General features: G+C 31.0%; 1 protein-coding gene and 1 long non-coding RNA gene across 13 annotated transcripts in view; both read right to left on the bottom strand.

Annotated features, from left to right (window-relative positions):
- LOC127704643 (synapse differentiation-inducing gene protein 1-like) overlaps nt 1-23,516 on the bottom strand; it is a 52,442-nt gene that overhangs the window by 12,498 nt on the left and 16,428 nt on the right. For 2 of the 12 annotated variants that reach the window (XR_007983434.1, XM_052208783.1), the window contains exons 1-2: nt 5,945-6,321; nt 1,166-1,269 (exon numbers count right to left, since the gene is read on the bottom strand). Coding sequence is in view for 5 of the 12 variants with exons in the window: in XM_052208783.1 (XP_052064743.1) it covers nt 1,166-1,269; nt 5,945-5,948 (108 nt within the window). In the remaining 7 variants the exon portion in view is untranslated. The other 10 variants (XR_007983435.1, XR_007983437.1, XR_007983433.1 and 7 more) reach the window with 10 other exon arrangements.
- On the bottom strand, nt 15,446-23,474 carry LOC127704646 (uncharacterized). The gene is made up of 3 exons (XR_007983438.1): nt 22,981-23,474; nt 17,804-17,896; nt 15,446-15,910 (listed from the first exon to the last, which is right to left on the bottom strand). It is a non-coding gene; the product is annotated as an uncharacterized LOC127704646 (long non-coding RNA).

Raw genomic sequence — 23,516 nt, 5'->3', positions numbered from 1 at the left:
CATGATTGCCACTGAGAAAACTTGCCACCAGAGACCAATAGATACAGAAATTAAGAACAATATGTCCCCGTATGGCCTTCAACAATGAGCCAACTCCATACCGTTTAGCAAGATATAAAACCAAATGACAAATGTAAGGCATTTCAAACATGTCAAAAGAACCTGATTTATGTACAAAACACAAAAAAAAAAAATACCTTCTTGCAAAGTTTCATCAAAATGTGAATACTAATGGTGGAGATCCCTTGGGTGGGATATTTATTGCAGATAAGGGATTGTCTCGTAGACTTAAAAATCAGTGTAAGTCAGGTGTCTGAGTGAGTCTAGGTTTTATAAAAAAGGCAGAGTCTCCAATTTGTATTACAATCAAGCAAGAGATACTTAAATTATCAACTGAAACCAGTGGTATTAAGCAAGACAACGGACAGACAAACTAAGAACTATTTGCCCCAGGGATTCCACAGTTCATATAAATATGCAGGTTTTAAAAACAAACACACCCCTGTTATAATAGATACTGCCTGCTCATTTTTCAAATTGTATGGTCTTGAATTTGAACTGAAAATTAGAAAAAAATCCCCAAAATGAGTGATTTTCCATTTTGACTGCTGATTGCCATGACAACCAATATGCAAATCAACTGCACTTGTTTGAAATGTTATATATATATATAATATATGGTCTTACAAGTATAGAAGGTATAACAAGTTTTTATAACCACGTCTGTTTATATATGGTCCCAAAATTAGAAAAATCTGTCAAAGACAGAGTTATCTTCCTTTTTGAAAAAAATCCCATTATTTTTTATGATGTAAATTTTTTGTTTTAACTAGACGGAGACTTGTTGATTGTATTTTTGATTAATTAAAAAGACTATTGAAGCAACAAAAAAAAGAACACAAATATAAAAAAATCTTATATTAGGTTTCATGAGAGATTCTTCAATAAAACTAGCTTTGCAATCATGTCCCTATCATTTCTATAGTAATCTTGAACGAGAGCCAATAAACTTTAACCCTTCAAAAATTCTTAACTAGACGGTGAACCCATTTTTTTATTTTACTTTTCCCCATTAAGCACATGATAAGACTCATTTATTATTTTTTTTTAGCAAAATCCTATATTACATATTTATACCACCCAGCCACCTTAGATACAAGCTTACCTCTAAATCTTCCTCAAAACAAACATGGCTACCGAAATTGATCAAGTACTGTTGTTGTAGCTCATCTACGTTCACTAGAATCTCTTTGCTGATATTTAACTGAGCTGTAAAACAACAGATACCTCAGCATTATAACTCGGAATACAGAATTCTTTACTTTTTTTTAATACATGCTTTATGATCGGCAGAGATCCAAAAAATAAAAATATTTGTTTTTGGCTAGCTGAGGATAAAACTAATGTTGCTGAAAATATTATTTTGTGCAGAACACTGATGCCAACAACATATTTCGACAGACTACTGGTATTCCAACGGAAACTGATGATGTACTGCCCTACTTGTCTTCGTACTAATATGCAATAGGATTAAAAAAATGTACTTCCCAAAGACAAAAAAAAAGTTCCTGAAAAGTTCTTTAATTGCACTTTCAAGTATATTCTCTTGTCACAATAATCCGAATTACCACGAGTGTTTGTATCTCATCTATCCAAATGAACTTGAGATAATGGATACTACAAAAACTAGATGGTATGCTTTATATCTTAATCTTTCAATAATATCGACACAAATGAACGACTTCAAACTATTTGAACTTTTAAAACGTAAATTTTAGGCTTATTTGGACAAGTAAATGCAATTATATGCTTTCTACCTAATGATTTTCTATCTATATGTTGCATCTCTGCCAATCATAAGTCATGCCATACTCGTACATGTTCAATTATTAGGGACAGAGTTTAATATTTGGAAGAACAATTGAAATGGACACTTCATAAGTTTTATAGTGCCCATCACAAATTTGTTCACGAATACGATGTGTCAGTCAATGAATCAGTCGCGGTCTAAGTTCTTTAGTTATAAGAATAGTCGACATATCTGTTGATTTAACGGTTTTGTCCTATTCCCGATTATAATATTCCTAAATGTATGAGATTTAACATCAGTTAACTCGGTTATCTCAAATTGAGACATATCACATCAATGTTGAACGGTGTATTCACAGGTGCATCAATAAATGATGCATTTTGTTTTACAAAGAAGTTACCTATTGTAATTGTGACTATTATAGAAATTAATGCAATCTTGGTACTTTTTTCATCTTTTGGGAATAAAAGAAACAGATAGTTTGATTCACTAAATTGTCATTATCTGAAACAAGAAAGATAAATTGTCTGGGAGGTTATTTAAAAAAAAAAGGATACATGTAGTATTACATTGTTCCGACTTTAGGTTGGCCTTTCGTGTACCCAAGGAAGGTGAAGGAAGTCAACTTAGGAGAGATATGATTGGATGTAAGGGTATAATATATGTTTTTTTTTAATTTATATATAAATAACTGCAGTGTGTATATTTACTATATAAATTTTTAAAAACATTAAAATATTTTCTTGAGAAATATTCGAAAAGGCTTTAAAATGTTCATAAATTTGATCTAAAATGACGGTGGGCATGGATACCATAAACAAGCTCCGTTCGAAGATAGTTATGGTACCATTTGACTTCAATTTATAAAACAGAATAATAAAGTACTAATTAATATAACACATAACTGTTTTGTCCAGGTTTTTATTATAAACAGTGGCAAATTAAGAAAATGTTAGTGTTGTCGCCTATGGAAGAATAAATACTACCGTTTTCCTTGATAATGATCTGACGATGAGATAATAAAGGATTCATTATGTCCGCTTATATTTGTAGCTGTCTGTTAGGAAATATTGTAGGAAAAGATAAACAATACACAAGTGGGTGTCAGACCTGCCTTTTCTTTTAAATTTACATGGTGACCAAATATATCTGTGTGACCAGGTGGTATAAGGCATAGATGAATTGAATGCAGAACGTTCAAATACTTTATTATGTATTATAAAGAAGGCAACGACAGATCTTATTATGCTGGCTACGGCTCATAGTGTTGTTTCTGGTGTTACTTATTCTGCATTCAATATAGTTAAAAATTACAGTATATATAGTCAAAAGGTGAACTGTCAAACTGGCCAGAACCAGATAAAACAACTATTAAGAAAAGTAATTTGTCCAATAGCCAGTGGTGAGTAAATATCAAAGATCCTAGATAGAGTATTTGGATTCATTGAACCATATAATACAAATATATGTTCAATATAGTAAGATCATTATAATATAGAGTAAATAGATATAAACGAAGTACAAAGTTGGGAATAATATCAAATAGATAATTTGTATATAAATGAACTTGTCCACATACTCCCCAGCTAAGTATTAATCGTCTCGATAATGCAAATATTTATATCCACATACTCCCCAGCTCACATCCTGTCGACGACGCCATATGTGACCAGGTGGAATAAGGCATAGATGAATTGAATGCAGAACGTTCAAATACTTTATTATATACTATAAAGAAGGCAACGACAGATCTGAAATATACAGATAATGACAAATAAATATAACTTTACAAATAAATGCATATGAATATATCATTTTGTAACAAATAATGTATATTATGTTTAATTACACTATTGCAAATAAATAATAATGCAAAACTAGTTAAATGACAACTCTGAATGTAAACAATTTGTTAATTAATGCTAATGAAAACTGTTCACTAAAGTAAGTTGACCATACGTCTCAATAAAATACTATACAACATTGAAAGTTTATTACAGGTAAAAAAGAAAATATAAAGTTTGAAATACAATTAGCAAAGTAAATGAAACTAAATAAAATATTTAAGACAAAAACTTTTAACCATAGATTAATTTGAAAAACCCTTAAACTATAAATACCTTATAATGCTGGCTACGGCTCATAGTGTTGTTTCTGGTGTTACTTATTCTGCATTGACAATATAGTTAAAAATTACAGTATATATAGTCAAAAGGTGAACTGTCAAACTGGCCAGAACCAGATAAAACAACTATTAAGAAAAGTAATTTGTCCAATAGCCAGTGGTGAGTAAATATCAAAGATCCTAGATAGAGTATTTGGATTCATTGAACCATACAATACAAATATATGTTCAATATAGTAAGATCATTATAATATAGAGTAAATAGATATAAACGAAGTACAAAGTTGGGAATAATATCAAATAGATAATTTGTATATAAATGAACTTGTCCACATATGGAAAGAGGGGAAAAGTATGTGTAAATTATATTAAGAACATCCGTTGTTCGACCTGCTAGTCAAATGCGTTTTGTTAAAATATAGTTTTTCACTTTTGGTTTTTTAGAAAATGTTGTTTGTGCTGTATTTAGACCCCTCTACCAAGCAAGTTTATTGCTTTTTGTTTGGTATAAAATTAATAATTAAGATCCATTTTGCTACATCTGGTGATCCGTTTATTTGTCAATCACCATGACAGTCAACAGGGTTTAAGAACATCCGTTGTTCGACCTGCTAGTCAAATGCATTTTGTTGAAATATACTTTTTCACCTTTTTGGTCTTTTGGAAAATGTTTTTTGTGCTGTATTTAGACCCCTCTAAAATTTGTTTTGCATGCACACGTATAAAAATTGCGGTTTTTATCCAACACAAACAAATGTTTGAACGTTGTTTTCAATTTATACTACTTAATTATATTATGTATATACTACAGTATTGGTTATTATCCAAGTTATATTTCTACATTCTATCACTTGCGATAAACAAAACTGCTCTGTTCATTTGTGAATTTTTAAAGGATCTCTTTGACATTAAACAAACAATATCTGTAGAAAATTTGAATAATTTAACCTTCAAAATTAAACAAATTATATAAAACCAATCTTTCTATTCTTTGAGATTACACAAACTCTCGAGTTTGAATAACCTCATATCTTTTCTACCATGCAGTACAAACTACTATAATTTCATTTCTAAATACTATTCTCAAAGCCAGACAATGAACATGTGCTGAAATTGTTTCGTTTTTGCTATGTTACATCATTACATCTGATCGTAGCTTAATGTCAGTTAGTATTTCATAGCGAATCAGAATATAAAGCACATCTAAATTAGCAAGTAAGTAGAAATATAGATGACCTTTAATGTGGATCATGATCTGCTTACCCTTTCGAAGCACACGAGGCCAACACCGGTTTTTACATGGGTTTAGTGTTTAGTTTTTTATGTTGTAATTTTGCGCTAGTTTGTTATCGACTTATTAGTTTGAATATCCCTTTGACATATTTCTCTCTTACACATGTGTGAAGTCTACATACAGCAAACAATAAAGAGTATTTGACAGCAGATGTGGGGTAAACATCATTGATACAACAATTTTAATGAAAACAATAGTTAAAAGAAGTATACTAGTAGAAGGCGACATACAGTTTTTTTTAACAAAAGAAAGATTTGATACAATATGTCAAGTTCTAAATTGTCCCCTGTCTATTCAAGTTGTGACTTACAGAAACAATCAAATATCTTCTATTGACTCCGAATTCATAAATAATGAAAAACATTAAGATATCACACGACAACTGATGAAGTTCCTAACGTGGGACAGGATTCTATGAATTTGTGACTTGGTTTATCTAGTTCGTATAGTTCCCAGCTCTCTGCCATTTTTAATCTCAATCGGAAGAAAACGAAACATACATTGAGGAATTAACAACAAATAACCTGAAATCGCTAAAAATAATCTTGCATTTTAGTCCATTGTTCGACATTTGCAATAATAAATGCACGTTTACATCTCTGAATGTAAGAATATGAAGAATTAGAGAAAAACAATATTTTAGATTTTTCTGACAAAATATATAAAATCAATTACTTATTTTACAATAACATACAATAAACATATATTTATTTACCCATAGTGCGAAATCCAAATGTTTACGATATAGTATCTATACCAAAGACAGAATTATTACACATATGCGTTATTTCTATCTGATCTGGTTTTTTTTATATCTTTAATACATACAAAAAAGGAAGGTCTTTTGAAACCCGAGATAATACCTGTTGTTTACGTGTTTACTTTGCATAGCTGTATTACAAAGTGCGCAGTATATAAGGAGCAGATGTTTGGGTATATATAAGGGATACAGTAACCCAACAATATGATGAAATTAAGATCATATTTTTTCTTAACAACAATATCTTATTTGTTTTGTTTTCAAAACATCTAAATACGTTGGTCAGGTCTGTTTAAGTGGTAAAGTTGGCGGTAGGGAATGAAAAATCCTATCACATACCTGTAATTTGATTGAGTTTGTCCATTCTTTTGAAATTACTTTCGTGCGATTTTGCTGTACGACATCGATCTTGTGTTTAAATTTATGGTCTAACGATATATTGTTGATAATGTAACTCAATTATGGTCTATATCTTATTGCTATGGTCAAGTGGACTGGCGAGGTTTTTGTCATAAGGGGATTGTTTTTTTTTTGGATTAAACAGACAGCGAAAATAAGAAGTTTTTAAGCTTGCAATTTAAAGTAGAAACTAAAGTATTTAAGTCAAATGTATATTGCATTTCAGAAGGCGTTATAGTCTAGATTATCCGAATTTTAAGCGTTTCGTCACATATTTAATAATTTGTATCAAAATACTACTCGGGCTTATAATTGATGCCTCGAAAAAAAATTATTACAAGTCATATAGTGATATTGATTATGCATCGTTTATGAATTATATCTCTAGTTTTACATATCAAATGATAAAAGTTCATTTTTTGAAGCTTCTATAACATGTATATTAGCGATGTTACAACTGAAGCTTCATTCACATGAGTAAAGAGTTATAATGACGACTGTCAGAGACATGATGAGAGTATTACTAAACATAGCTTTTCTCAAAAAACCAATTCATACAGTAATTGCTTCTTTGAAGTCGTTTGCACAGATACTTGATGTTACAAAAACTTAAAGACACCGGCTTATGAATCGGTATACATATACTTGACGATTTAGTGGAAGAAATGTATTGTAGTTATAAGAATAGTCGACATACCTGTTAGTTTAAGGGCTTTGTCTTATTCCCGATTATAACATTCCTAAATGTATGAAATTTAACATCAGTAAACTCGGTTGTCTCAAATTGAGATATATGACATCAATGTTGAACGCTGTATTCACAAGCACATCAATTAATGATGCATTTTGTTTTACAAATAAGTTCCTTATTGTAATTGTGACTATTATAGAAATTAATGCAATCCTGGTATTTTTTTCATAGTTTGGGAATACAAGAAACAGAAAATTTGATTCACTGAATTGTCATATTATGCTACTCATCGTGTTCTAAATGCTAGTCAAAATCGTCGATTAGACGCATTATGTGATGCTATGACAATTGGAATATATCCGTGTCCATATGTGACACAGATATTCCAAAACTGTAAACAAAATAAAAGTGTCGTAAGTGAAAGTTTCCAAGATTGACATTCTTCAGGAGAGGAGCAGAATGTACGTAAGAGATAATCAAACTCATAATTCGAAACGAAAATGACAACGCAATGGCAAAAAAACGAAAGACAACCAAAAGACAAGAATAATTTAACCTTTAAAATTAAACAAATTATATAAAACCAATCTTTCTATTCTTTGAGATTACCCAAACCCTCGAGTTTGAATAATCTCATATCTTTTCTTCCATGCAGTACAAACTACTATAATTTCATTTCTAAATACTATTCTCAAAGCCAGACAATGAACATGTGCTGAAATTTTTTCGTTTTTGCTATGTTACATTATTACATCTGATCGTAGCTTAATGTCAGTTAGTATTTCATAGCGAATCAGAATATAAAGCACATCTAAATTAGCAAGTAAGTAGAAATATAGATGACCTTTAATGTGGATCATGATCTGCTTAACCTTTCGAAGCACACGAGGCCAACACCGGTTTTTACATGGGTTTAGTGTTTAGTTTTTTATGTTGTAATTTTGCGCCAGTTTGTTATCGACTTATTAGCTTGAATATCCCTTTGACATATTTCTCTCTTACACATGTGTGAAGTCTACATACAGCAAACAATAAAGAGTTTTTGACAGCAGATGTGGGGTAAACATCAATGATACAACAATTTTAATGAAAACAATAGTTAAAAGAAGTATACTAGTAGAAGGCGACATACAGTTTTTTTTAACAAAAGAAAGATTTGATACAATATGTCAAGTTCTAAATTGTCCCCTGTCTATTCAAGTTGTGACTTAGATTTACAGAAACAATCAAATATCTTCTATTGACTCCAAATTCATAAATAATGAAATACATTAAGATATCACAAGACAACTGATGAAGTTCCTAACGTGGGACAGGGTTCTATGAATTTGTGACTAGGTTTATCTAGTTCTTTTAGTTCCCAGCTCTCTGCCATTTTAAATCTCAATCGGAAGAAAACGAAACATACATTGAGGAATTAACAACAAATAACCTGAAATCGCTAAAAATAATCTTGCATTTTAGTCCATTGTTCGACATTTGCAATAATAGATGCACATTTACATCTCTGAATGTAGGTATATGAAGAATTAGAGAACAACAATATTTTAGATTTTTCTGACAAAATATATGAAATCAATTACTTATTTTACAATAACATACAATAAACATATATTTATTTACCCATAGTGCGAAATCCAAATGTTTACGATATAATATGTATACCAAAGACAGAATTATTACACATATGCGTTATTTCTATCTGATCTGTTTTTTTATGTCTTTAAAACATACAAAGAAGGAAGTTCTTTTGAAACCCGAGATAATACCTGTTGTTTACGTGTTTACTTTGCATAGCTGTATTACAAAGTGCGCAGTATATAAGGAGCAGATGTTTGGGTATATATAAGGGATACAGTAACCCAACAATATGATGAAATTAAGATCATATTTTTTCTTAAAAACAATATCTTATTTGTTTTGTATTCAAAACATCTAAATACGTTGGTTAGGTCTGTTTATGTGGTAAAGTTGGCGGTAGGGAATGAAAAATCCTATCACATACCTGTAATTTGATTGTGTTTGTCCATTCTTTTAAAATTACTTTCGTGCGAATTTGCTGTACGACATCGATCTTGTGTTTAAATTTATGGTCTAACGATATATTGTTGATAATGTAACTCAATTATGGTCTATATCTTATTGCTATGGTCAAGTGGACTGGCGAGGTTTTTGTCATAAGGGGATTGTCTTTCTTTGGATTAAACAGACAGCGAAAAAAATAAGTTTTTAAGCTTGCAATTTAAAGTAGAAACTAAAGTATTTAAGTTAAATGTATATCGCATTTCAGAAGGCGTTATAGTCTAGATTACCCGAATTTTAAGCGTTTCGTCACATATTTTATAATTTGTATCAAAATACTACTCGGGCTTATAACTGATGCCTCGAAAAAAAATTATTACAAGTCATAAAGTCATATTGATAATGCATTGTTTATGAATTATATCTCTAGTTTTACATATCAAATGATAAAAGTTCATTTTTTGAAGCTTCTATAACATGGATATTAGCGATGTTACAACTGAAGCTTCATTCACATGAGTAAAGAGTTATAATGACGACTGTCAGAGACATGATGAGAGTATTACTAAACATAGCCTTTCTCAAAAACCCAATTCATACAGTAATTGCTTCTTTGAAGACGTTTGTACAGATACTTGATGTTACAAAAACTTAAAGACACCGGCTTATGAATCGGTATACATATACTTGACGATTTAGTGGAAGAAAAGTATTGTAGGATCTGTCAATTTTTATACGTTTATATAGATATACAAAACAATGCATAGTATAATTAAAAAAGAGTTTTGAAAAAAAGCATAAAATCGAATACAAGGACACAAGAAACATCTTTACAATCAAACCAGGTGACCATTATTCAAAATATTTGACAAATAAATTTAGTATCCTGTTTGTTGATATTGAAATAAAAACCTTTTAAAACTTGTTTACTTTTGCACTGCATGTGCACTTTAATACTGATAAAGTGTAACTGAGAAAGCATTCGGGTATGACAAACAAAATAATACATTTAACGATTGAGATAAAAAAAGTGTATGATTGGGATTTCAAGCATTTAATTCCACCCTTTCAACATATGACGCGCCTCTTTGGTCCTTGTATTCGTATCTTAATGTTATTGTACTTGATGGCACACCTTCAAAAGTATGAGTTAACTTTATTTAATAAGTGATGTTTTTATCATTAATTTACCATTACAAATTTTAAAATATATTTAAAAATATATACTTTCATTTTTAAAGGATAGTTATCAATTTTTATGTATTACTGCTCTTTTAGTGTTTAATCGTTATTTTTGTTTGTTTGAGGAAATTACGAAAACAAAGCTGATCATGAATGTTGTTGAAATATATTTTTATGTATTACTGCTCTTTTAGTGTTTAATCGTTATTTCTGTTTGTTTGAGGAAATTACGAAAACAAAACTGATCATGAATGTTGTTGAAATATATTTGTATTCTCGGATTTTAATTTTACCTTAAACAATTTATAATCTAAAAAAAATCATTTTACAATATATAATACCTTGAACACAGAAAAAAAAAATAAATATGCAACACAAACCACACCAAAAAAACCGGCAACGATACCGGGTGCTCTGGAATGGTACTCTTATCCTGTTCCATTTGTGCTACTCATCGTGTTCTATCTATATGTTGCATCTTTGCCAATCATAAGTCATGCCATACTCGTACATGTTCAATTTTTAGGGACTTCTAACAAAGTTTAATATTTGGAAGAACAATTGAAATGGACACGTCATAAGTTTTATAGTGCCCATCACAAATTGGTTCACGAATACGATGTGTCAGTCAATAAATCAGTCGCAGTCTAAGTTCCTTAGTTATAAGAATAGTCGACATATCTGTTAATTTAAGGGCTTTGTCTTATTCCCGATTATAACATTCCTAAATGTATGAGATTTAACATCAGTAAACTCGGTTGTCTCAAATTGAGATATATGACATCAATGTTGAACGCTGTATTCACAAGCACATCAATTAATGATGCATTTTGTTTTACAAATAAGTTCCTTATTGTAATTGTGACTATTATAGAAATTAATGCAATCCTGGTATTTTTTTTCATCGTTTGGGAATACAAGAAACAGAAAATTTGATTCACTGAATTGTCATATTATGCTACTCATCGTGTTCTAAATGCAAGTGAAAATCGTCGATTAGACGCATTATGTGATGCTATGACAATTGGAATATATCCGTGTCCATATGTGACACAGATATTCCAAAACTGTAAACAAAATAAAAGTGTCGTAAGTGAAAGTTTCCAAGATTGACATTCTTCAGGAGAGGAGCAGAATGTACGCAAGAGATAATCAAACTCATAATTCGAAACGAAAATGACAACTCAATGGCAAATAACGAAAGACAACCAAAAGACAAACAACTGTCTGCATTTATATAAATATCTCCCGATTGATATAGAATTCCAGAGCTTGCGTTTCCTATTGTAATTTCCTTGATAGAGGGTTGCTGCTTACAAGAAAGTCATTAAACTAAGAGTTTCAAGTAGTGAAGTTGAAATTACCCCTAAGAAATATTACAATCGCCATCACGAGTTGGTTGATCATTACGTAATATCTGTTTTACAGATGACGACGGATATGTTCCAATTGTCGTAACCACAATCCCGCCCTTCTTTTTCCCGAATGTGGACTGTCGAATTAGACTAATAACCGAGTGTGTACTCATATGAGCAACAGAACGGGTGTCACATGTGATACAGGATCTGCTAATCCGTCTGGAGCACATGAGACCATCCCCAGTTTTTAGTGGGGTTCGTGTTGCTCAGTCGTTAGCTTTCTATGTTATGTTTTGTATACTGTTGTTTGTCTTTTAGTCTTTTTCTTCTTTTGCCATGGCGTTGTCAGTTTATTTTTGATTTTTGAGTTTGAATGTCCCTCTCTTTTCTCATATATTGTAAAACGTTATTTGATAATATCAAATACTTGAAATGTGTCATTTTGAAAGGAAAAAGGCGACGCCCTATGATAAAACTAATTTTGATATTAACTTATTCGAAACAATATGGGTTTTGTACGCCAGATAAAGATTGCCATATCACTATTTAGCACAATTTTTTTAATTTTCGGTTTGTGATGCTCTTCCACTTTTAATTCTATTTGATATATCAATTGATTTGATTCATGAATCATTGATAAGTCTCATGTAATTTAGACGAAAGGAGTGTCTTGAGTACAACGATTTAAGCCTAGTATCTTTGATGCAACTGCTGTAGGAGTTTCATCCCCAAGGGTATCACTAGCCAAATAGTCACCACTTGTGTTGACATAAACTATCATTATTGTGTTTATTTTCTGTAAATTTACGATTTTTATGAAATGTTGAATTATTTTAAAAACAACTGTTTTTAACGATAAGATTCCCACTCTTTCAAACTCGATCAATGAAATACAAAAGGTAATCGAAAATGTACAATGAAATTAGTTCAGAACAACAAACTCGCAGGTACAAGCAAAATAAAAAGACATGATAAAAAGTATCAAATGATGTCAACTTTGCCTGATGACTTGAATTCTTAAGTTCTAAATTTAAGCTCTACTATGTTTTAATTAATGTAAATCGTAATATTAAAAGAGAAACGAAAGAGGCCAAATGGATAATCTCATAGTCGAAAACGGACTGACAATATCATGGCAAAAAACAACCAAGACAAACAACAGTATACAAAACACAACATAAAAAACAAGATACTGCGGAACACGAACCCAACCAAAAACCTAGGAGATCTCAGGTGTTCCAGATGAGTAAGCAGATCCTGCCCCACATGTGTCACCCGTCGTGTTGCTCATGTAAGTACAAACCCGTTTGAGGGTCCAATTCGGGGAAAAGAGGACGGTATTGAGGTTACGATAATTTGAACATATTCGTTGTCATCAACAGATATTCCATTACGGCCAATAAACTCATGATGGCGTCCGTAAATTCGCGAAACGATGATTTCAAGTACACCAATTGGAGGTTTTGGTTAAGTTCCCATGTATATACACATAGATTGCGAAAACCTTGGAGTTAATTACATTTCTTTTTCCCTTGTCTTGTAATTTGAAAATATGTCGCTCTGACGATAAAACAGGCAGGTAGGAAATATATTTTAAAGCAGCTATAATTACAATAGGTTACTCTGTTTTGGGTTAATTTAACGTAAGTGAGAAAAAAATTAAGTATTAAACACAATAAACACAGTGAGTAAAAATGGATATCCGATATCAAAACAAAGATAGTAAACGTCAATAATACTTTAAAGCGAGCCACGGATCATTATTTTGCTTCTTGTCGGGCTCGTTTCGACTTGCAAATAGTGCATTAATGTTTTGTTTCGTTGGCTCAAACATAGCTGTATGTACCGTACATACAATCACTCAGTATTTGATCACAGATAAATATCTATGTGTAGAAGCAAAACAAAAAAAAAGTATTTTGAACAGCCTTAATTGTCATTCAAGACCGTTCTACACACATCTACACACACAGACAAAAAAAAAATATGCAACACAAACCACACCAAAAAACCGGCAACGATACCGGGTGCTCTGGAATGGTACTCTTATCCTGTTCCATTTGTGCTACTCATCGTGTTCTATCTATATGTTGCATCTTTGCCAATCATAAGTCATGCCATACTCGTACATGTTCAATTTTTAGGGACTTCTAACAAAGTTTAATATTTGGAAGAACAATTGAAATGGACACGTCATAAGTTTTATAGTGCCCATCACAAATTGGTTCACGAATACGATGTGTCAGTCAATAAATCAGTCGCAGTCTAAGTTCCTTAGTTATAAGAATAGTCGACATATCTGTTAGTTTTAGGGCTTTGTCTTATTCCCGATCAAACTCGGTTGTCTCAAATTGAGATATATGACATCAATGTTGAACGCTGTATTCACAAGCACATCAATTAATGATGCATTTTGTTTTACAAATAAGTTCCTTATTGTAATTGTGACTATTATAGAAATTAATGCAATCCTGGTATTTTTTTTTATCGTTTGGGAATACAAGAAACAGAAAATTTGATTCACTGAATTGTCATATTATGCTACTCATCGTGTTCTAAATGCAAGTGAAAATCGTCGATTAGACGCATTATGTGATGCTATGACAATTGGAATATATCCGTGTCCATATGTGACACAGATATTCCAAAACTGTAAACAAAATAAAAGTGTCGTAAGTGAAAGTTTCCAAGATTGACATTCTTCAGGAGAGGAGCTGAATGTACGTAAGAGATAATCAAACTCATAATTCGAAACGAAAATGACAACTCAATGGCAAAAAAACGAAAGACAACCAAAAGACAAACAACTGTCTGCATTTATATAAATATCTCCCGATTGATATAGAATTCCAGAGCTTGCGTTTCCTATTGTAATTTCCTTGATAGAGGGTTGCTGCTTACAAGAAAGTCATTAAACTAAGAGTTTCAAGTAGTGAAGTTGAAATTACCCCTAAGAAATATTACAATCGCCATCACGAGTTGGTTGATCATTACGTAATATCTGTTTTACAGATGACGACGGATATGTTCCAATTGTCGTAACCACAATCCCGCCCTTCTTTTTCCCGAATGTGGACTGTCGAATTAGACTAATTACCGAGTGTGTACTCATATGAGCAACATAACGGGTGTCACATGTGATACAGGATCTGCTAATCCGTCTGGAGCACATGAGACCATCCCCAGTTTTTAATGGGTTTCGTGTTGCTCAGTCGTTAGCTTTCTATGTTATGTTTTGTATACTGTTGTTTGTCTTTTAGTCTTTTTCTTCTTTTGCCATGGCGTTGTCAGTTTATTTTTGATTTTTGAGTTTGAATGTCCCTCTCTTTTCTGATATATTGTAAAACGTTATATGATAATATTAAATAATTCAAATTTAAATTGATAATTTAAAAGTAAGCGTAAGGAAATTAAAAACGTACTTGAGATTCAGCAACATTAAATACATAAAGTTAGATACACAACATGTTAGTTAATGATTTCCTGTTCACATTTTAAAAGGAAGGTAAAATATAAGGTTGTAAACAAATGTCTAGTTGAACTCATACGTTACCATTCCACTCGCTTTCAAAGACACTTCTGTTTGAAATTGGCTAGGAGGGAACACGGACTCGCGAAAATACCAATCTGATACTTATAGATTGTGCATCTTTAACATAGTTAATGCAATTTGCAGAATATTTTAAAAGAGTCGCCAAACCCGTCAATCAATCAATTCTACTTCAAAAGGAGTAAAATGATGTGTGTCTTAAAACTATATGTGAATGAAGGAGCACTAGAACCCAGCAAAAATGAAGAAAAAAATAATATAACGATGTGATGTAATTGAAAAAGCACTTATAAATGTCTACATGTTAAAAACTAATTTAATTTTTACACTCATTATAGATAATAAACAATAAAAACTTTATCTACGGTACGATGCTTATAAATAAGTATATTTAAAGAGCGTTAGTTAAACGTATTATACTTTTAAAAAAATGATTATGTTTAGATCTTCATCGTGTTGCTTATTAGGAGATATAGTATTATCAAACATGAATATGAAACAAAATGCATAAACTAAAGTGTTCAAAACAAAAACAAAATACTAATATTATAAAGGTTGCTGTTATCTCCACCAGATGGTCTAAATTATGTTAGATGCATCGCTACTATAATGAAGGCACCAATAACTCCAAAAATATAAGATGCAATAATCAAACCAATAGCCGTATGATTCTTCTCTCTAGCGTCTTCATAATTTCCGCTTTTCCTGTCATTGTTTGCCTATAAATAATTGTTTACTTCAATTAAATTTCATATTAATTATCATTATACCTTTACCTTATTCTACCTTGACCCTTTGCATACAAGGACTATTTCGCCTTTTGATGATTTTCATTGATGAAGTAATGGAGCTTCTTCTAATGAAAACTTAAACGAAATTAGCCTTATTGCTACAATATTCGTTCCGCAGCAATTACACTCGCAGCTGCAAATGCAAACTTAATCACATAATTGGGGCAATATTCCAGAACATGCGTTTTCTATCATAAAGTATCTAATAGAAGGCTACTGCCATCATGGAACCAAAAGGTGTTCATGGAATAGCGAAATCATTTAAAACATACTCACGCAATCTCATTCAATGAAAAATAGTATTTTCCCTTCTATATTTTTAAGTGGATGTCTTTCAATTTGCAATGAAATGTTCCAAGCGAATGAATATTTATTGTCGATTAATTGTCAAAGTGATGTACTTTATAACTGCACCAACGAATTGTATAATGACCAGGTGCAATTAAAATAGGAAAACGCCCAAAAAGAAAACAAAGTATGTATATATTGTTGTTTTTCTGAATGTAATGTAAATGAAGGAATATAACTATAAATCAGTAGTTAGGCCCAAATTTAAGTTCTGATTCTCCAAAGCAGTTCTTACAATACATATATGAAAAACCAAAAAAACAAAAAACAAAAAAAGATGTGCATAAATTTTATGTTTTATTGTGGGAAAAGAGTTATTATTATTATGTGAACAACATGTATTTAAATTATGATAACAAACCTTAGTCCATATTATAATAAAGTATTTTCTGAAGTAATGATTTAGTTTTATATAACTAAAAGGAAAGGATTGTCTAGTTTTATGCGTTAATATAATTGTTAAATTTAAAATTTTGTGTCTATTACAAATATTTGTTAAGTTCACTCGTAAATGTCATATGTTGGGCGACTTACATGTTGAAATATGGCAAAGACACTAACATACTGTTTAGGTCGTATGTTGTTCTTCGGATATCCTTTGCAATAGCGGAGTTTGGGAACTATTTATTGACATATTCCTTACATATCTTTTATCTTTTTAAGAGCTATGAAAGCATAGGGGTAAATATAACATTGAAAGCGATCTAATGTGATCTTTTCTTAGATAGATTATTGATTAAAATGAATGTCAAAATATTACTATTTAAAGGTTATCCTCGGAAAATGAAAAAAAAAAAAAAAAAAAAAAAACATACCCTAAGTTATTGTAAAACATATAATCAAATACATTAGCTGAGAAACTACAACATTCATTATGGTCTATGCCCAAACATTGTCTCCTAAAAGGATGCAATCCTCGAGGGTAGCTGTTCTAAAGTAAAGCTATGATTATTTCCAGGTCTTCATTTTTCACGGAATGACAATGGATAGCTGCTTGACTGCTGCTGTAAAGATGCTAATGCGCCAAGACTAATTGTGTTTCGTCCAACTTATTCAACTTTTCATAAATATATATATATATATATATTTTTAATGTATTTCTTTTCTTTTCCTATGCCGTTCGTCGTCTTTCGTCTATTTGACATAATAAATTGATTTAATTGATGAAGACCTATAGCAAGGAAAGAATTTGAAACTTTGATAAAGATAACGAAAGGCAATAGTAGTATACCGCTGTTCAATAGTTATTATTCGATTAAGCAAAAACAAATCGGGTAACAAACTTAAACCGAGGGAAACACATCATCTATGCAGAAAGTATTATTAATAACTAGAGATATGTCTAAATTCTTAAGAAAAACAGGGGATATCTTTCAAACTATGTCATATCTTAACTCACATAATCATAATCGTCATTATTTTTAAACAAAGTTTAATATACACTTAGTTTATGATACAGAATTATATACTTACACTGTCTGCAGCCCACATGGCACACAGTCCAAACGGTAGACAACACAAAATAGCAAGACCTGAAGGATATATATAATCACAGGGTTCGGATTCCTGTCGTGTAAATAAAGGCATTGTTAATTTTAATGGGAAGTAATAAAGTTTCACATTGTCAAGATAGTCTTTAATTGACGAAATTTGAACAAGAGTTAATTCCCTCTTGTCGCTATGTTGGAGGTTGCGTGCAATAATTCCTGTATTTATCAGCCAAGTTCAATTGTTAAACTGACCACTATATATAATTTTTTTTTAACAATTTGAACTTCTTAAAGCCTAGTTTAATTCATCACTACGATCTAGTAAGGATCTCTAATCAGATTTATGTATACCCCATGTTTCAATTTGGTTAGTCAAATAAGAAACTCTACCCTTTACACCTCCAAAATGGTGACCAGAGAAATAGCTTGAACTCAAATTACATCATATCGAAATAAATTATTGTTTTTGTGATTATATGTTAAAGATCGAGATAATTTGAAAAAATATATACTTTTGTTGAATTATTTTTCTCATTTGAGATTTTATACAAGTCATCTTAGATGTCATTTCAGTGATTTATTAGCAATATTATAATTTATTTAAAATCTATGCTCAATGTGGTTTAGCGAAAAATTGAAATGCATGTGAGCAGATTTTTTCATCATAACACTTTAGTGCGCTTTCGCTTATACGCAAAGATCAGTTAAATTTGCCAACCTTTATTAAGCAGTTTTTCAAGTTTCTTGTATACTATTGTTTTAATATTTCAGTATTATGCGGGTTTTGTTGTGAGTTGGAATTAACTACATATAAAGTATTTGTTGACATGCTTAATATATAGAAAATTTTAAGAATTGCTCCCGAAAGTGTTATATTTGATAGGTATCTCCTATTTTGTAGGAAATTCAATTTCAGACTTTCAGAAAAGATTAACAACTTCACTAGATAAATTTTTAATGCAGAGCGAAATAATTTAAATTCTTGCAAAAAACAACAATATTGTCCCCAGTTTCATTGAAAAACGACAAAAGAGTTCTTTTGTATATGATTCGATGGGGAAATGAAATTTCAGATTTGAAGTCCTGATATGAAAAATCATCACAAACAAAACCATATTAAACGCCGAACGTTCATCTTTGCCTTGATATTTATCCCCCAAAACTGTACGGGTAACCTCATATATAATTGAAGGAGATTTGAGATAAAAATAACAAAAACGATGACAGTAAATAGGATATGTCACAGTTTTGGTAAAATTTAACTCCAACTGAAAATTACGCCATATATAGATGATTTTGATACGTTTAATGTAAAAAAGAGAAACAACTGTCTAAAATATTAAGTGAGGTGACAAATTAAATGCCGGCGTTAAGATTTAATGTACTGACCCTCTTCCTCTTTTTTCATCAAAATTTGCTTAATACCGTACACACATCGCATATCCATCTACTTGGAAAATATCTATATTTATATAGGGATAATGAAAACATATACGTAGCCAATGCAGGAAGTGCATTTCCATATACCTTTTATAGAAACTTAACATTAATTTATTGTTTAATAAATCATGATAATTATATTATACAGAATATCTGATACGAAACGGAAATCTTTCTCAGAAGTACTGGTTATCAATGTAGCTATTTTTGATCGAAATATGGAGAAATTATCAATTTTATAACAGGGAAAGGAATGTATAAAACAAAACCAAAATTGTACTTATATAAAATATGAGTAATTCACCAAAAAAACATGGCTACCGAAATTAATCGAGGACTGTCGTTGTAGCTCATCTACTTTTAGTTTACTACAATCTCTTTGCTAATATTTAACTGAGTTGTAAACAACAGATACCTCAGCATTCTGACTCGGAATAAAGCATTCTTTACTTTTTATTAATAAATGCCGTATGATTAGCAGAGATCCAAAAAATAATTATATTTGTTCTCGACTAGCTGAGGATAAAACTAATGTTGTTGATTAGGAAAAATATTATTTTGTGCAGAACAACACTGATGCCAACAACATATTTCGTCACACTGCCGGTATTCCAAAGAAAACTGATGATGAACTGCCCTACTTGTCTTTGTACTAGTATGCAATAGGATTAAAACATTATCTTCCCAAAGACAAAAAAAAAGGTTCCTGAAAAGTTCTTTAATTGCACTTTCAAGTACATTCTCTTGTCACAATAACCCGAATTTCCACGAGTGTTTGTATCTCATCTATCCTATTGAACTTGAGATCATGGATACTACAAAAACTAGATGGTATGATTTATATCTTAATCTGTTCCATAATATTGACACAAATGAACGACTTCAAACTACATTTTATAGTGCCCATCACAAATTGGTTCACGAATACGATGTGTCAGTCAATGAATCAGTCGCGGTCTAAGTTCCTTAGTTATAGGAATATTCGACATATTTGTTAATTTAACGGCTTTGTCTTATTCCCGATTACAACATTCCTAAATGTATGAGATTTAACATCAGTAAACTCGGTTGTCTCAAATTGAGATATATGATATCAATGTTGAACGCTGTATTCACAAGCGCATCAATTAATGATGCATTTTGTTTTACAAATAAGTTCCTTATTGTAATTGTGACTATTATAGAAGTTAATGAAATCTTGGTATTTTTATCATCGTTTGGAAATACATGAATCAGAAAATTTGATTCACTAAATTGTCATTATCTGAAACAGGAAAGATAAATTGTAAATGTCTGGGAGGTTAGGTTTAAAAAAAAAAGGATACATGCAGTATTACATTTTTCTGCCTTAGGTTGGCCTTTCGTGTACCCAAGGAAAGTGAAGGAAGTTGATTTAGGAGAGCTGTAATTGGATTTAAGAGTATAATATGTTTTGTTTGATTTATCTATGAATAACTGCAGTATGTATATTTACAATATAAATTTTGAAAAACATTGAAATATGTTCTTGAGAAATATTCGAAAAGGTTCAAAATTTTCATAAATTTGATTTAAAATGACGATGGGCATGGATACCATAAACGAGCTCCGTTCGAAGATGGTTACGATACCATTTGACTTACTAATATCACACATTACTGTTTTGTCCAGGTATTTATTATAAAAAGTAGCAGTTATAAATGTGAAAGCTCTTAAAATTTACATGGTGACCAAATATTTCTGGAAAGAGGGGAAAAGTATATGTTAATTATATTATGAACAAGTCTAAATTGAAAACAACGTTCAAACCTATGATTGCGTTGGATAAATACCGCAATTTTTATACGTGTGCATGCAAAACAAATTTTATCTGCTCTTTGGTCGGGTTGTTGTCTCTTTGGCATATTCCCCATTTCCATTCTCAATTTTATTCTTGGTAGAGGGGTCTAAATACAGCACAAACAACATTTCCCAAAAGACCAAAAAAGTGAAAAGGTATATTTAAAAAAAACGCATTTGACTAGCTGGTCGAACAACGGATGTTCTTAAGCCCTGCTGACTACCATTGGCGATTGTCAAATCAACGGAACACCAGATGTAACAAAATTGATCTTATGTTGATACTTCAGTATTGGTTTATATCTAAGTTATATTTCTACATTCTATCAATTGCGATTAACAAAACTGCTCTGTTCATATGTGAATTTTAAAAGCATCTCTTTGACATTAAACAAACAATATTTGTAGAAAATTTGAATAATTTAACGTTCAAAATTAAACGAATTATATAAAACCAATCTTTCTATTCTTTGAGATAACCAAAACCCTCGAGTTTGAATATTCTCATATCGTTTCTACCATCCAGTACAACAAAACAAATTACTATAATTTCATTTTTAAATACCATCCTTAAAGCCAGACAATGAACATGTGCTGAAATTGCCTCGTTTTTGCTATGTTACATTATTACATTCGATCGTAATTTTAATGTCAGTTAGAATTTCATAGCGAAACAGAATATTAAAGCACATCTAAATTAGCAAGTGTATAGTAATATAGATGACCTTTAATGTGGAGTATGATCTGCTTACCCCTCCAAAGCACACGAGACCAACCCCGGTTTTTACATGGGCTCAGTGTCTAGTTTTTTATGTTGTCTTTTTTCGATTTTTGCTAAGGTATTTTCAGTTTGTTATCGAGTTTGAATATCCCTTTGGCATCTTTCTCTCTTACACATTTGTGAGGTTTACATACAGCAAGCAATAAAGAGTGTTTGACAGCAGATGTGGGGTAAACATCAATGATACAACAATTTAATGAAAAAAATAGAAGAAGTATACTAGGAGAAGGCGACATACAGTTTTTTTTACAAAAGAAAGTTTTTATACAATATGTCAAGTTCTAAATTATCCCCTGTCTATGCAAGTTGTGACTTGGATTTACAGAAACAAATATCTTCCAATAACTCCCAATTCTCTAAATAATGAAATACATTAAGATACCACAAGAGAACTGTTGAAGTTCCTAACGCTGGACATGTTTCTATGAATTTGTGACTTGGTTTATCTATTTCTTTTAGTTCTCAGCTCTCCGCCATTTTAAATTTCAATCGGAAGATAAACAAAACATACATAGAGGAATTAAAAACAAATAAACTGAAACCGCTAAAAATGATCTTGCATTTTAGTCCATTGTTCGACATTCACAATAATAAATGCACGTTTACATCTGTGAATGTAAGGATATGAAGAATTAGTGAAAATCAATATTTTAGATTTTTCTGACAAAATATATGAAATCAATTACTTATTTTACAATAACATACAATAAACATATATTTATTTACCCAGAGTGCGAAATCCAAATGTTTACGATATAATATCTATATCAAAGTCAGAATTATTACACATATGCGTTATTTCTATCTACTTAGTAATCTGTTTTTTTTTATTTCTTTAATACACACAAATAAGGAAGTTCTTTTGAAATCCGAGATATTACCTGTCTGTTGTTTACGTGTTTACTTTGCATAGCTGTATTACAAAGTGCGCAGTATATAAGGAGCAGATGTTTGGGTATATATAAGTGATACAGTAACCCAACAATATGATGAAATTAAGATCAAATTTCTTCTTAACAACAATATCTTATTTGTTTTGTATTCAAAACGTCTAAATACGTTGGTCAGGTCTGTTTATGTGGTAAAGTTGACGGTAGGGAATGAAAAATCCTATCACATACCTGTAATTTGATTGTGTTTGTCCATTCTTTTAAAATTACCTTCGTGCGATTTTGCTGTTCGACGTCGATCTTGTTTAAATATATGATCTAACGATACGTTGTCGATAATTTAGCCCAATTATGGTCTATATTGTTTTGCTATGGTCAAGTGGAGTGGCGACGTTTTTGCCATAAGGGAATTATCTTTCTTTGGATTAAACAGACAGCGAAAAAAAAAGTTTTTAAGCTTGCAAATTAAAGTAGAAAATAAAGTATTTAAGTCAAATGTATATCGCATTTCAGAAGGCGTTATAGTCTAGATTACCCGAACTTTAAATTGTGTTTTGTGTACTATTGTTTATCTGTTTGTCTTTTTCTTTTTTAGCCATGGCGTTGTCAGTTTATTTTCGATTTATGAGTTTGAATGTCCCTCTGGTATCTTTCGCCCCTCTTTTAACCGTTCCGTCACATATTTAATAATTTGTGTTAAAATACTACTCGGGATTATAATTGATGACTCGAAAAATTATTACACGTTATATAATCATATAAATTTT

This window comes from Mytilus californianus, unplaced genomic scaffold, assembly GCF_021869535.1.
Source record: "Mytilus californianus isolate M0D057914Y unplaced genomic scaffold, xbMytCali1.0.p SCAF_6, whole genome shotgun sequence".
In the NCBI taxonomy this organism is placed as follows: domain Eukaryota; kingdom Metazoa; phylum Mollusca; class Bivalvia; order Mytilida; family Mytilidae; genus Mytilus; species Mytilus californianus.
Note: the sequence above shows the minus strand (reverse complement) of the source record. Positions and strands in the feature narration are given on the sequence as shown.